General features: G+C 48.5%; 5 protein-coding genes across 5 annotated transcripts; 2 read left to right on the forward strand and 3 right to left on the reverse strand.

The window, feature by feature from the left end:
- Nucleotides 1–708: 708 nt before the first annotated feature.
- On the forward strand, nt 709–2,234 carry N7509_013100 (NAD(P)/FAD-dependent oxidoreductase; the record flags this gene model as incomplete). Its single annotated transcript, XM_056637737.1, has 2 exons — nt 709–1,278; nt 1,359–2,234. Coding segments are annotated over 2 exons (1,446 nt in total), but the record flags the coding sequence as incomplete, so codon positions are not given.
- A 757-nt stretch (nt 2,235–2,991) lies between these two features.
- Nucleotides 2,992–5,062, reverse strand: N7509_013101 (mediator of RNA polymerase II transcription subunit 17; the record flags this gene model as incomplete). Its single annotated transcript, XM_056637738.1, has 3 exons — nt 2,992–4,274; nt 4,334–4,719; nt 4,794–5,062. 3 exons carry the CDS (start codon nt 5,060–5,062, stop codon nt 2,992–2,994), a joined length of 1,938 nt encoding a protein of 645 aa, XP_056481245.1.
- A 268-nt stretch (nt 5,063–5,330) lies between these two features.
- On the reverse strand, nt 5,331–7,495 carry N7509_013102 (glycoside hydrolase family 1 protein; the record flags this gene model as incomplete). The annotated part of the gene is made up of 6 exons (XM_056637739.1): nt 5,331–5,577; nt 5,655–5,793; nt 5,860–6,471; nt 6,532–7,015; nt 7,072–7,279; nt 7,329–7,495. 6 exons carry the CDS (start codon nt 7,493–7,495, stop codon nt 5,331–5,333), a joined length of 1,857 nt encoding a protein of 618 aa, XP_056481246.1.
- Nucleotides 7,496–8,169: 674 nt separating this feature from the next.
- On the reverse strand, nt 8,170–9,652 carry N7509_013103 (glycoside hydrolase family 76 protein; the record flags this gene model as incomplete). Its single annotated transcript, XM_056637740.1, has 3 exons — nt 8,170–8,730; nt 8,787–9,490; nt 9,550–9,652. The coding sequence occupies 3 exons, from the start codon at nt 9,650–9,652 to the stop codon at nt 8,170–8,172; spliced, it is 1,368 nt and encodes a 455-aa protein (XP_056481247.1).
- A 1,615-nt stretch (nt 9,653–11,267) lies between these two features.
- On the forward strand, nt 11,268–14,021 carry N7509_013104 (putative glycosyl hydrolase; the record flags this gene model as incomplete). Its single annotated transcript, XM_056637741.1, has 2 exons — nt 11,268–12,557; nt 12,618–14,021. The coding sequence occupies 2 exons, from the start codon at nt 11,268–11,270 to the stop codon at nt 14,019–14,021; spliced, it is 2,694 nt and encodes an 897-aa protein (XP_056481248.1).
- Nucleotides 14,022–14,591: the final 570 nt, after the last annotated feature.

The raw sequence follows: 14,591 nt of genomic DNA on the forward strand, positions 1-14,591 counted from the left end.
CTCAATTCTAGGAGCCTGAGGATCTAGAAGGGCCTACAATACCCCCTAGGGGCCTATTTTATGACCATGTGACGTATTGCCTACTTTAGCATCATATATGAGTGGAATAATTCACGCATATGTGCATCGTGCGCTGATTCTACGAATCGTTCCTTTGATATTGTAAGACCCCCTGACCTATTTCTTTTTACTAGTCTCAGCTCAGCAGAGTCTTGTATATGGCGCACGGGTAGTTGCCCAGGTGCTAAACTGATCATGAGACAAAAAAAGACAAGAGAAGCAGTATGTACGAGATGTGTCGTCACTGCGAGACGGCATATTGCTTGGTTGTTAGCAATCAATCGTCGCATTGGCAAATAGCAGCCAAAGCCGAGGTTTGGAATCATTATATCGCAAGCCATTCCCAACGAGGCAGCTCTACGCGCCCCCGTCATGATAAGATAAACCCCGCACAAGACTGGGGCATATATCACCTGGGCATTCAGGTTCAGCAGATGGAGTTTTTTCAGAATTTATAAACCTCGCATCTTGATATTAGCTATCTAGGCTGTATTTCCAAGAGCTGCGTCTCTTACTCCGACTGGTTGATTTGAATTCTTTATACTGCCCGATCTATTCCATTCCAAGGTTCAAACATCACAATGGCACCTACCAAGGAACACGGTAAGAGCCAACCAAGTGTTTGACGCATAGCTGCATTTATTATAGTCTACAATCTTTCTGACACATTCAAGTTACCAAACTCATCAGTGCAGATCCAGGTTTACCCAGACCAAACCCAACAAAGTCTTATTGGCAACACATCCCCACCCACTCGCCAATACCCAATCTCCAACTCTACCCTCAGAGGTGAATTATGCAATAATTGGATCAGGAATCACAGGACTATCCATCGCAAAAACAATCTTGGAGAAAAGCCCCGCTGCAACGGTCACGATTTTAGAAGCTCGGACTCTATGTTCTGGTGCAACGGGCCGTAACGGCGGACAAATGGCCGCTAATGCGGGCGAGGAGTATATGCATTTGGCGACAATGCACGGAGCGGAGATGGCGGGGCGAATTGCAAAGTTCACTCTGAGAAATTTAGAGCGAATGAAGGATTTGGTTGAGGAGTATGATGCGGTTGAAGTTAGTGAGGTGCAGCGGTTGCAGAAGTTGAGGGTTTTCTTGACGGCTGGGAAATTTTCGGAATTTCGGGAGAGTATTGGGAGGATGGAAAGTGATCATCCTTCGCTGAGGGGACTTTATACGATTCTTGATAAGAAGACGGTGCTCAAGGTATATAAGTTTCAAGTTCTTTGCTTTTTAGCTTCCCCCTTGTTGACGATCATTTTATCTAATGCTGGTGGCTTGCGCAGGACTTTGGCATCCATGGTGCGGCTGGCGGAGCACTGATTCCGGCTGGTACAGTCTGGCCGTACAGACTAGTGACAAAAGCTTTTGCGGACCTGTTGAAGAAATATTCAGATCGATTCACGATTGAAACGAATACTCCGGTCTTGGGCGTGGAGCATGATCCGAAGTCCGCGACACCGTTCCCCTACACGCTACGCACATCGCGTGGCCCACTTCGTGCAGGAAATGTCATATATGCCACAAATGGATATACAGGACATCTTCTGCCCAGTCTTCGAGGACGAATTCATCCATTCAAGGGTACGATGACAGTTCAAGACCCTGGCACCTCGGTCCCTAACCAGGGAGATTCTGTTTCATGGGGATTCCATTATCCACCCACCCACGACCCTGCAACAGGACGGTCAGGCTTTGGGCTGTATTATCTCGGCCAGAGTGCGAAAACGGGATACTTCTATTTTGGAGGCGAGAATGCGCGAGTCGATGATACGGTTTCGGCGGATGATAGCTTTGTTGGAGAGAATTCTGTTTCGCATTTACAGAGTGTCTTGCCGCGGTTTTTTGGAAAGAATGAATCTGCCCCTTGGAAGCTTGTTAGCTCCTGGAGTGGAGTTATGGGGTTTTCATCTGATGGATTGCCTGTGGTTGGACGTGTGCCTTCTCCTATTTCTGGACGTAGTGGCCAAGGGGAATGGATTGCGGCTGCGTTTAATGGGTATGGCATGGCGAATTGCTTGCTGAGTGGAAAGGCATTAGCATTGATGGCTTTGGGTGAACGAGTTGACTGGCTTCCTGGTGCATATGGATTGGACGAGAAGAGATTGAGCAATGTTTTGACTGCGCCAGAGTCCGTCAAGGCGCTGACTGCAAAGTTATAGAGTTTGGTTACTCGCCAAGCCAACACAGATCTAGCAATCAAAATGCACATAGTTGGGCGCTGATGCTCGTAGGGTATCTTTCCTTTCCCCAAGATATCCTGCCCGAAAAGATCTAGATAGAGAAAGAGCTGGGGCTAAATTGCAATCGCTTCCTCTCTGGCGAAACACGCATGTGGGTCTACCAGAGTAACCATCGGGACGCTCAACATACACAGAAAGCTAGCATCAAAGCATGTATGGTTGGCTAGGCTAAGTGATAGGATGGGAAATAATTGAATGAAACTCATGGCGCTTGAGAAATGCGGTACTTGTTTATTTGTTGACAATTAATCTGTACATAGCGACAAGATCCAGGCCACTCCAAAGAGCAAATGTGTCAATGCCAGAGACAGGCCCTCGTCATCGAACACAGAATGCTAAATAGACATGAGATGATGCTGACGGCTTCCAGATCTTTGTCCGGGTTGTGAATGCAGAGCTCTTTCGCATTAGAAAAATTTTTCCCTGCCGTTTGTGGCCCCACCTCTTCCCCTTCGTCGGTGACAGCCTTCCATTCCTCCAGGAACAAAAAAAGAGCTTCACGACAGCCGGGAAGATGCTGAAAGACCAAAAAATGGACTCGCGGGGAATCGAACCCCGGACCACTCCCATGCTAAGGGAGTATTATACCACTAAACCACAAGCCCAGTTGTTATGGTGGGTCGGCGGAAAACGGACTCAGGTGCCGGTGGCGGGTGCTCGGCCCGATCTGAATCGGCTAGGTCGATGCCTCGGCCGTCACAAAGTCCATCGCAGAGGATTGTTGGTTAAGACCGCCCGGGGATTGTTGGAGTTTCCAGGTCTTTGTTTCTGTATGTTGCGATCGTCCCTCTGCTGCGCCAATTCCAATTCCGTCAATACAGCGGACCAGGTAGGTTTCAAGGGAGAGCTGGTCGCGAGATAGGACAATTCGCAGCTTCTTGTGCTTTTCGGGATGGTCGTAGGCAAGAAGCAGTTCACCCATATGGGGATAAATAGGATCCCACCATCGTTTGGCAGGGGTATCCGGTTCGGTCTTTTTCTCCTCATCCGCTTCCACAGATGAGATTTTCATGACAACGTCGAGTAATAGAAGGTGGGCCACGGCAGCTTCAACCTCCTCTCTCAGACTTAGATTGCCTGGGGACTTGAGGTCTGGAACAGATGGTAGGTCGAAAGAGACATCGTAGTGCGTGCCAAAAGGAGGGAATGACATATTGGTGCGCATTCTCACGGTAAAGACACTGTTCGGCGTGAGGAGATTTCCTTGAAACACGGACTCGATTGGTTTCAAAGAGCTTGCAACGAGACCTTCAAGCGCGTTCGGGGAAGAGTGATGATGGGGTAGATTCCAGTTGGAAAACATCTGGGCTGTGAATTCGGGAACCTGGAAGCCCGAAGACCGCAGAGTAGTAACAATGTCGTGAACGAATGATTCTAGATACCGAGCTTCTGAAATATGCTGAAGATATGCGAGTGCAGGGCGTAAAAGATGATACTCGGGATTGGGTCGTCTCTTTGGAGTCAAGGGCAGTGGGACTTGCGTTCGTCGGTGTAAGTTTTGACGATGAGCAAAGGAAAGCAGTATGCGAATAGAGTGGGCCACGCCATTCGCAAGAACAACATCGTCTTGAGATGACTCTTGTTCAGTGTGAACACTCTCGTCATTGGTATCCACCAGATCAAGCAGAATTTCAAGGTCATCAGCGGCCGGGATCTGAATGAGATTTTGTCGCGTCGTCACACCACAGCTAGCAATCGCCCTGGCCTCTCGAACAAGCTCATGGAACAGTTCGTCCTCGAAGACGGAATCGCGAGCTTGGAGGATCCGTTGCTCAATAGACTCCGCATCGTTGGAGCTAGCCCCGGGCGGCTTTGTACAACCGGTGATTCTAGAGCCTCGTTTCACGCGGACCCGAACGAAGCGCGAACCCGAGGGAACCAGCCCTTGGTCCAACACTAAGCTGCCATCGTTGCCACGTCGCAAAGAAGCAAGTCCACGGTCGCGGAAAACAGGTGTAGCTATGTGTCTTGGTTAGAAAGAGCCGGTGCGCAAGTGGAGAAGTAGAACTTGATCTTACCTTCCATAAATCCATACTGTACACCCAGAGATTGTCTCTCCCGAGGAAGTCTACAGACCTTCCATCCTTTATCTTTAATCGCTAGCACCGAATTCCAGTATTTCGTCTCTGCCTCAACTTCCTTTTCAAGCCGAGAAGCTGCGCCGAGTAGTTTGTTGGCCGCGGAGTTGAAGTTTTGAATTCTCCAGCCCCTCGATACCGTCGATATATCTTTATTGACCGAGTCTGGCTTTGGAGGAGGGTGGACGACCTCGGAATTGAGTGAACCAACGGGGGCGACTTGTTTGAGGAATGCGGACATGGAAGTTTCGGCCTGGCGGGGAGCATGCTTGGATAGTAACAGCGATATGAAGTCGAGAGCGAACATAGTTTCCATATGGGAGGCCCTACCAACATCGAGTTAGCTTCTGTTTCAACCTGCGTCGTCGTTTTAGCTTTCACTGGGTATATATTGACAAACATCGCAAACTGGGTGATCTCCGCACGCCGCTTGTATAGCTCCTCCCGGCGCTCGGTGGTGTCCATTTCTTTTTTGTCGCCATCTTCATCGGAATCCAAAGGTCCACCTCGTTCCTCCTCTTCGGCGAGCTTCGCTAGCAGGACTTCTTCGTTGACATCACGGAAGCCACCCCACTGCTCGTTGATCTGGGCAATCTCGACGGGAAGGGTATCTGGACGGTCGGATTTCTCCAGATTTGGTCGCAAGGGGAGAGTGAAAGAATCAGCCATTCTGGCGGTTGTCGCAGTCCATTTGCCGCTCGAATGCGATCGATATTGCGCGTTTGTGTGGGCGTGGGAGAGTTGTGAAGTTGCAAAGTCACAACGAGAGCTGCCGTCAAAGGGAAGGCGCCATCACGTGCACTCGGACCGGGTCAACTGGCGAGTCCGAAGTATAAAAACATCAACAGCTGCAGGAATAGCAACAACAGCAACATTCGGGGAATATTTATGGAAGAACTACTTGTATTCATTCATATATTCTATCTGAGATCTAGAACTACTCCTTCTTGCCCTGTCGTGTCTTCACAAAGTCTACCAGATCAAAGAAACTCTTCTTGTAGTGGCGCTGCTGAGTCGTTCGATTCACCACTTGGATGCCAAACTGCGCAGAATAGTCGCCGAATTCCCAGTTATCGACAAAACTCCAGGCAAGAGCTCCCATGACGTGGACACCATCTTCGTAGATTGACTTTAGGATCTCAGACATAAAGGAGAGGTAGTAAACACTTCGGGGAGAGTCGAATCTGTGCAGGCATTAGCATCATGACGGAGATGGGGTATCATCGATGGCGAGGAGAGGAAAAGCAAATTGGAAACATACAGTTGATCAGGAAGGTCCTTGTCAGCCTCACCATAAACAGGGAAACCAAACTCAGATACGAACACGGGGTGTCGGAATGTGTTCCACAGGTAGAGTAGGTACTCCCGGAAGTAAGTCGGCGTGATATAGACATACGATTCTAGTAATAATGTCAGTACTCGTACACCTGGGCACTTATTGTCAAAACTGAAGAAGAAAAACCAACCTGAACGATAACCAATATTCCATCCATAGATATTCTCCGTCTCTTGCTTAACACAATACGGGAAAAGCGAGTTAGAATCGGCAGTGTTCTTCGCACAAGCATCAATACCCTCATCAGCCGGTGAGACCACCGTTGCCGTGTATGGATCAATTCCAAAGAAATCAGACGTGCCATTGATATATTTTAGCTCGGAGTCATTCAAGCGTCGCGCCCCTGGCATAGTGTCTAGAATAGACTTGGGGTATTGCTCTCCGCGGAAGATCGGGTTTCCGAAGAAGCCAAGTTGCATCTCGTTGAACCGATTTGCAGCATTAACATGGCTAGAATTTCCAGGGTTCTTCGGGACTCCAAAATTATCATTGAACTTGATTCCGATTCTGCCCTTCCCTTTCAATTGGTCGTGATAGAACTTGTAGACTTGGGCATGTGCGTGGACAACATTGTCAACTCCTTGGAAGTTGAAAGCATAGAGCAATGGCTCATTGAAAGTCACCCAGATTGGAACTCGGTCGGCGAAATGCGTGAGAAGAACTTTGCCGTAATTGACGAAGGCATCAACGAAGGTCTCGTTCTGATAACCGGCATTGTTATACCCGATATCGGGATGTTTCGCTAGAAAGAAAAATGTCAGCAGCTGTGATAATCGGTACTCGGAGAACTATGTAGACTTACTAATGTTATCACTGGCGACGAACATGAGAGGACTGTCGAAGTGAAGCATAGTAATCACAGGCTGCATGCCAGCATCCAAAACCGTATTGATAAGATCATCATAGTGGTCGATCGCCTGTTGATTGACGGGAGTATCAGGGTGCACAAATGGCAAAATGCGAGTCCACGGAATGGTGAAACTGTAGTATTCCACACCCATGGCTGCCAATCTCTGAATATCCTGCTTGTAAAGATAATAGTTCTCATTCGTGACGTAGTCCTTGGGTCTGTCGTCCGAGATCAATTTCTCCAGCAGGCTAGGAGACCGGCCTTCAAGGCCGACGGCGCCTTCAATTTGGGCAGCACTACCAGCAACGCCAAATACAAAGTCATCCGGAAAGCTATAGCAATCGGTAGGGCCGAAGTAGTCACTCGGAGGGAGGACAAGCTCGCTAGTTGGAACAGGGGTGGGGTTGACAGTCTTTGAGTACATGCCAGTAGTTGTCTAGAGAAAGAGATGAGAATTGTCCCAAGCCAAAAGCATGCAAGCCACGAACTCACATAGTTTTTCAGATCAGCTTCCTGCCACATGGATGACCATGCAGCCTGTCCAAATGGATCATCCGTATCAGTTGCACTGATGGCCGTCTGTCCAGGCAGCCAATTACCCCATGTTGTTGTTGACAGTGAAGTAAAATGCTTGACTGCATCGGTGTACGCTGGCGCATATGTCTTCGTCGTAGTAGGCGACGGCATAGATGTTGCATATCTTGAAGATGTTAGCTCGCGCCATCATTATCCTAGACCGGGGTACCCACCGAACAGTCTCATTGAGAGTGAACGAAAATGGCTGGAAGTAATAGCTTGCCGAAGTAGTAGCATGTGTGCATTGAGGTCGAGCTGAGTGGCCCTTTGTCGTATGAAAGACCTCTTGGGCCTCAACGGCCGCTACAAGCCCCGCAATTCCCAGGAATGCGGACCACATGGTTGCTAGTGGAACAGGAATTTCTATACGAGTAGGACTCGCACCGACGAAACTCCTTATTTTAATATCTTTCCTTCGGGATTTCCGAGTGCGTCACCCCCACACATAACTAAGCTTGTCGGGCAATTGTCGGGGTAGGCAAACTTGCGGAGTGAAGCGCTTCCGACGTGGTGCCGAACTTAATTTTATTACGATGTGGAGTGCGTAATGATTTAGTCAGGGAAGTTGCAATCAGATTTAGGGGTAGATCGGCAGCTCCAGCGGTCCGTTACACTGTTTGGTAGTATATCCCGTTCCTAGCCAAGGGCTATACCCACGAAGGCCCCAGTTTCCCCGCATGGGGGTTGTGGGGAGCCAATGATTGAAGCTCACAACCGAGGCTATCTTGGTTAAGAGGGGCAGAAGGGCGTAGGGGAGCTAGCTGGATTGAAGATAGTTTCCAGAGTTTACCCGATTGGTGCGGCTCTTCAAGTTGAAGACTGAAGTATTAGCACCACAAATGTCATACCAGTTTAAGATGAATTGCACAACTAAGTTGACAGAGACGTATGCTGAGTAGGAAAGTTATTCACAAAACGCCATGTACGCCGACCCAATGAAAAGGAATATTCAACGCCGGAAAGAACAGAACGGAAAATCGGAGTATGAGAGAAAAGACAAAATAGCACGGCATTCTAATCCCAACATAACCATCCAGCTGAGCCACCGATGGCGACCATCATCATGGCTGTCAAAATACCGGCACCGGCACGGTCTGCCGTAGTGATATCACGCATCAAAGAGCCAGGCTTCGGCTGTTCCGGCTTGCCGCCGGCGCCGGGATCACCTTTACTTGTGCCGCCGTCGTTATGTGTAAACGGGGCAGCGACACGCGTAACAAGGTTCGACTGGATGGCCTCCAGGGCTGCCATCTGCTGACCGAAATCTCTCGTGTTATCCCATTTCTTTTCCGTCCATTTCATTCCACACGAACTTCCCTTGGGTCCGCCAGTACATGTCTTGGCTGCTGCTTCTGCGGTGGCTTTGAGTTTGGGCATGATTTGATCGTAGGTAAATGGTGCCATTTGAGTAGTGGCTGCCATCCATCGGGCAAGATAACCTTTAAATGAACGTTGGTCCACCATGCAAGTATTCACTGTCTCGCATGCGCGTTCATACATAATATCCTTTTGGAAGAAGACATCGGTTGCATCGAGGACCTTTTGCGTTCTCTCCTTCCATTTCTGGTCTTCTGTCTGCGGAATTTGTCAGATTCAGGTTTACTATTGCAAATATTGGGGTTAGCACTTACCAGATTATACATGTTGGCTGCACCCAAGAGATAGACACCAGCGTTGTAGGTCCACTCGATCTTGTTCATCTCGGTGCAGTTACTCAAATCACTTGCGCCATCCCAGAAGTGATATTCGTGAGTCATAAACCCGACATTGTAAGTCCAATCCCACGCTCGCTCAGCCCAATCGGCATAAGTTTGGTTGCCGGTATATTTCGCAAGACGCGCAGCCAGGTTGAAGAACCCACCGGTTGAAATAGTATTCTTGTAGTTATATCCGTTGTTCCACGTGAAGATCTGCCATCTCAATCCACCCCCGCAAGAAGATTCGTCCCATCGCGGAGCCTGCGTATTGAAGGTTGCTTGAGCCATTTCCAGCCAGCCCGGCTTGTCCGCCGGGGGATTTGGGAAGTTTCGTTCCGCGGCAGACATGGCTGTGAATCCCCAGAAAGCCTGGTCATCGTTTCCTTCCGTCTTCGTTTGGTTATTCGGCATGAAGGCAGCGTTGTCACCAGCCTGCCATAAAAGACCCTGTATGGTCCATTCATTCCATTGATCGTCGCCAGTCACAAACCAATAATCGATGATAGCGTTGAACATCGCACCGGCTTCCCACCAGTAGTAAGGATCGGGCAAGTTACCCGGGTTGTCGCCGGGTCGATAACCAGTGTAGTAGCTCATCATGTCGGTCGCGACGATCTTGGCTGCTTTCTTCACGGACTCTTCAGAACATTAGCTATTGATCACGGAGAAAGCTCGGGCAATAAGTAAATTGACTTACCATCATTAGTTGCATCCAAGTCCAGAGCTTGGACCGATGATAGACTGGCTAGGCCCAAGGCAAAAAGGCCCATCCATGAGGGCCGAGTGGTATGGCCCGCCATCCGTATATAGTAAAAAGTCAAATATATCGAGGATTGAAGTGAATATTCTGTGTTTGGTGAGTCGTTGTGCAGTCACTTTGTATCTCACATCCCCAACAACTGAGGTTGAGGCTATTCAGCTGGCAGAACGTCCGGCGGGAAAAGCGAGGTGACAGAACGCGCAAAAGGAATCGACGAGATAGCAACAGGGCCGTGTGGATCAAGAGGCCGCATTCCAACAACACTAGGAGCTGGTATGGAAACAAGGCGGACATCCCTCGAATCACAACGGCTCCCTGGACAGGGGACAGGGTCCCTGAAGCACTACGCTCGACCGCATGAAGCGTTTTCCATCGAAAGAAGGGACTCCGTCCACCGAAACCAGGTGAAGGCTTTCTATGAGGTGCAACATCGGGGCTGTCATTATATCGTGGCTCCCATGGTTCTGGCCGGTCGGTCTCCACGATGAGGGTCGACAGGGAATGCGGGCGAACCTGTCAGGAATCACTATGCGACCACTCGATGGAGTCGATGGAGACAATGCGAGCGATTAATGGGGCGAGCTATCGTTCAGGTCCACTGTAGCCGACCGACCAGGCGGTTCCTGGCTGAAACCGACGATACAACAGTCGACGCATTCCGATGTTGTAACGACCATCCCTTTCCGGAAGGGAGAGAATGGTTGTCCCGGGGCCCTTGCTCTGTCTCCAACCCTTCCAGGGCGAGGGTTTCCAAGGCGAGGGCTTCCAGGGGCCTCTTTTATGGTGAGGTGGAACAAAAGAATTGTAGGTGACTTCAAGTTGGTAGGAAGCTTGGGTCGAAAGATATTCAAGAGGGATGGCGGGTGACGTTGGAAACAAACAACTGTGGCGCGGCTTTCCGTAGTAACACGAGTATGCCATTATGTCCAATACGCGATTTTTTGACAAACATGAAGCAAACTAGCTTGCACCCTTCTTCTAACTATCTACTGCGAGTTCAACATTGATGAATTGTCATATTTTGTTCACCATTAACACATTTGATCTGCCACTAACTAGCTAGTGCCCCCCATTTTCAAGTTTCTTACCAGTTTGATTTGATTGACTTTGAGCCATGTGCTTCGAATTTGAATCGAAGATTATTCCATTCATTAAATATCTGCCATGAGAGCGAAGAAATGTACAGGACCCCTGCCCATCATGCCGAGGCTCGTAATCCTCTTCCCCACGTATAGTTTGATTGAACGACTCATCATGGCTTTAACCATATGTCATTAATACCACTCGACACCCAAACTGCATCCTAGTTAAAGCTTCTGCCAAGAGTCCACCCACTGCCTCGAAGAGGAAATTCGTGGTTTATCACAAGCTCAACCGGGGAAACCTCCAGCTTTCCCGGAATCGCCGACGCCACGCTAGACACTACTAACTAAATATAAGTAAAACTGTGCAACCATAACCTGCGATATACCCTGTCGATCTACCACGGTTGTAAATACTCCCGTCCGATCGCAATGCAGTGCAACTTTGAGAGTTTCGTTTACCCCACAGAGGGACTCGGTGAAAATATTTATGAGTTCAAGCTGCACATCAACGCAAGAGAAGGCGAGTATCCCAGTCGACGTGGACCCGGCCGAGTTGGGCCTTGAACAAGGATGCGTTTACCTCTACAGCAATGGCTTATAGCCCTTGTCGCAACATTTTGCAGCCTAAGTGCAGTGACAGCATCTGATGCTTTGGTTTCGAAAGCCGGCGATACGGCTATTGTTCCAGGATGGCATCTCCAGTCAGTCATGCGCGTCTCGGATGACATGGCTATGCTATCAAAGCCAGGGCTCAACACCAGTCACTGGTACCGAGTTGCAGCACGTGGAACAGTCATGGCCGGTCTCATCGCGAATGGGATGTATAACGACACGCATCTGTTCTTTTCCGACAATATGGAGAACGTGGGAGACAGGGAGATCTTCCGACAGCCATGGCTGTACCGAGAAGAGTTTACAATAAACCCATCTGGCGATAAACACTTCGACTTGATCACTCACGGGATCACCTCGAAAGCTGATATTTATATGAATGGTGCACGCGTCGCATCCAAGGAGGAGCAGCAAGGCTCCTACGGTGGACACAAATACAACATAACAACTCACATTCAGGAAGGAAACAACTGTCTTCTCATCCGCGCATACCCCACGAATTATGACAGGGATTTCGCACAGAGCTTCGAGGACTGGAATCCCCACCCTGCAGATAATGGCACGGGCGTGTGGCGTAATGTCGATATCTCTCAAACTGGCGCAGTATCTATGTCTCCATTTCGCGTGAATACCGACTTCAAGGATGCCATGAATCTAAACGGAAATGAAGAAGTGAATGTTACATTGACGACTGACTTGGTCAATCACGAGTCAAAAATCGTTCGTGTCACCCTCGACGGCGCTATAGAACCACCAAATGGCGGCGAGCCGATACAATTTGCCCGAAACTTTCGTCTCTTGCCTAATCAAAAAATAAAGGCATCTATCAGGGTTGGCGTTAAGAAACCCCAGATCTGGTGGCCAGCGAGCTGGGGTTCACAGCCTCTCTACTCAGCTCATGCTACCATGTTTCTTGATGACGATAGCCAAAATATTTCGGATCGCTCTCGTCCTCTTCGATTTGGAATCAGAAGCGCCCACTCATCTGTCAATTCACATAATGATACCAAATTCACTGTGAACGGATATCCATTCGAAGTTCTAGGAGCAGGATATGGGCCAGATATTTTCTTGCGATACGATGAAGGTCGAGTTCGGACTATCTTTCAGTACATGCTTGATATGGGACTGAACACCGTACGACTGGAAGGAAAACAGGAGCATCCTGAGCTTTATGAATTAGCTGACCGGATGGGAATGATGGTTCTGGCCGGCTGGGAATGCTGCACTAAATGGGAAGGCTGGGAGGTGAGTATATCTATTGAAAAAGTATAGTCTCATTCAAGTTTATTAATGTTTTGCTACTAGTACAATGACGACGGCACAGGATACAAGTGGGAAGATGCCGACTATCCGATCGCTGGTGCAGCAATGCTTCACGAAGCCGAGATGATGCAACCACATCCGTCTATGCTTGGATTTTTGGTAGGCTCAGATTATTGGCCTAACGATCGAGCGACGGAAGTGTACACCAACGCTTTAGCGAAGATGGATTGGGGCAATCCTATTATTGCATCGGCGAGTAAGCGCGGATATCCAGAGGATCTCGGCCCTTCAGGAATGAAAATGGATGGCCCCTATGACTGGGTTCCACCAAATTACTGGTATGGAGACAAATTGGGGGCTGGCTTTGGGTTTGGCTCTGAGCTGGGCGCGGGCGTTGGCACACCTGAGATGGGACCCCTGAAAAGGTTCATGTCGAATGACGAATTGGAGACTCTTTGGACCGAGCCAGAGGAAGGATTGTACCATATGTCAAGTTCGATTTCTTCTTTTTACACTCGGAAGATATACAACAAGGGTATTTTCGGTCGTTACGGAAAACCAAAAAGTCTGGAAGACTACATCGTGAAATGCCAAATGGCAGACTACGAAGCAACTCGCGCCCAATTTGAAGCTTACTCTGCTCACCAAAATGCTTCTCGCCCTGCGACCGGTGCAATCTACTGGATGTTAAATAGTGCATGGCCTAATTTGCACTGGCAACTCTTTGACTACTACCTAAATCCAATGGGCTCATATTTTGGCACGAAGGTCGGATCTCGCATGGAGCATGTTGCATATGACTATGAGACAGAAAGTATCTGGCTCATCAACCATTCTATCAAGAGCAAAGGCGGTCGTCAGATTTTGATCGATTTAATTGATTCGAATGGCAAAAAGATTTCCAGCACCAAGTTGAAGACCCACACATTGCCTACCACTTCGAAACAACTTCACTCGGTGAGTGGCATCGGCAAGATCAAAGATGTGGGATTCCTGCGGGTTGTCCTGAAAGATGCAAAGGGAAAACATGAGATTAGTCGCAATGTATACTGGCTTTCTCCCAAGCCTGATGTATTGGACTGGTCAAACTCGACATGGTATCACACTCCGGTGACTGAATATGCAGACCTCACCAAGTTGGAATCATTGCCGCCTGCTACCGTCAAAGTTAAGGTCAAGAGTTCCAAAGTCAAGAGCCAAAATGGATGGACTCATAGAGAGGTTGAGCTGGAGAATAAGTCTAAAACTCCCGCGGTATTCACGCACTTGAATGCAATCGACTCGAACGGCAATGAAATTGCCCCGGTCATTTGGTCTGATAACTACATCACCTTGTGGCCACGAGAAAAGATCAACCTTGCTCTTCAGTTGGAAGGTGATGTACACTCATGGACATTGGAACTTTCTGGACGAAACGTAAGGAAGCAAACCTTCAAAGAGAAATGATTGGGCGATCGAGGGAAGAGTTTCACTTTATATGCTATATTGTACTTCTTTTGAATGCTAAACCTCGGCAATAAGCGACGCTTTTTTTTTCGCTTTACAAATGATTTGGACACATAGCTTTGAGTTCCAGCAATGTATCACCCCGAGCAGTGCCCGAGCAGTTAAATAGTGGTTGATCTGCGTGTGACTATATGTAGCAACATGCATGGCGATTTAATTTGATCCAATAAGCGCCATTTCTTCGCGCCCAAGATTCGATACGTATACTCCAATCCCCACAGTTCATGTTAGATGGGTTGCACAAACTCCGCATTGCAAACGTGGTGCATTCTAGCAGCCTCAAAGGCACAAATGATGAGTAAGTACTACTAGTACTTGCAGTTTCGGATGGGATGTGTATTATTTTACTGATTATTCGAGAAGCCCACACAAGCAAACCAAAATCTATTCTCGTACTGATTGAACAACGCACCAGTAGCGAAAGAAGAATCCCGAAAATGCGAATTCTCTGTCTCCATGGGACTGGGAATAACTCAGAGATTATGAAGCGAAAGATATCGCAAGTTCTGC

This window comes from Penicillium cosmopolitanum (assembly GCF_028827165.1).
Source record: "Penicillium cosmopolitanum strain IBT 29677 chromosome Unknown utg000012l:1.0-3308103.0:1.0-3310761.0, whole genome shotgun sequence".
Taxonomy (NCBI): Eukaryota; Fungi; Ascomycota; class Eurotiomycetes; order Eurotiales; family Aspergillaceae; genus Penicillium; species Penicillium cosmopolitanum.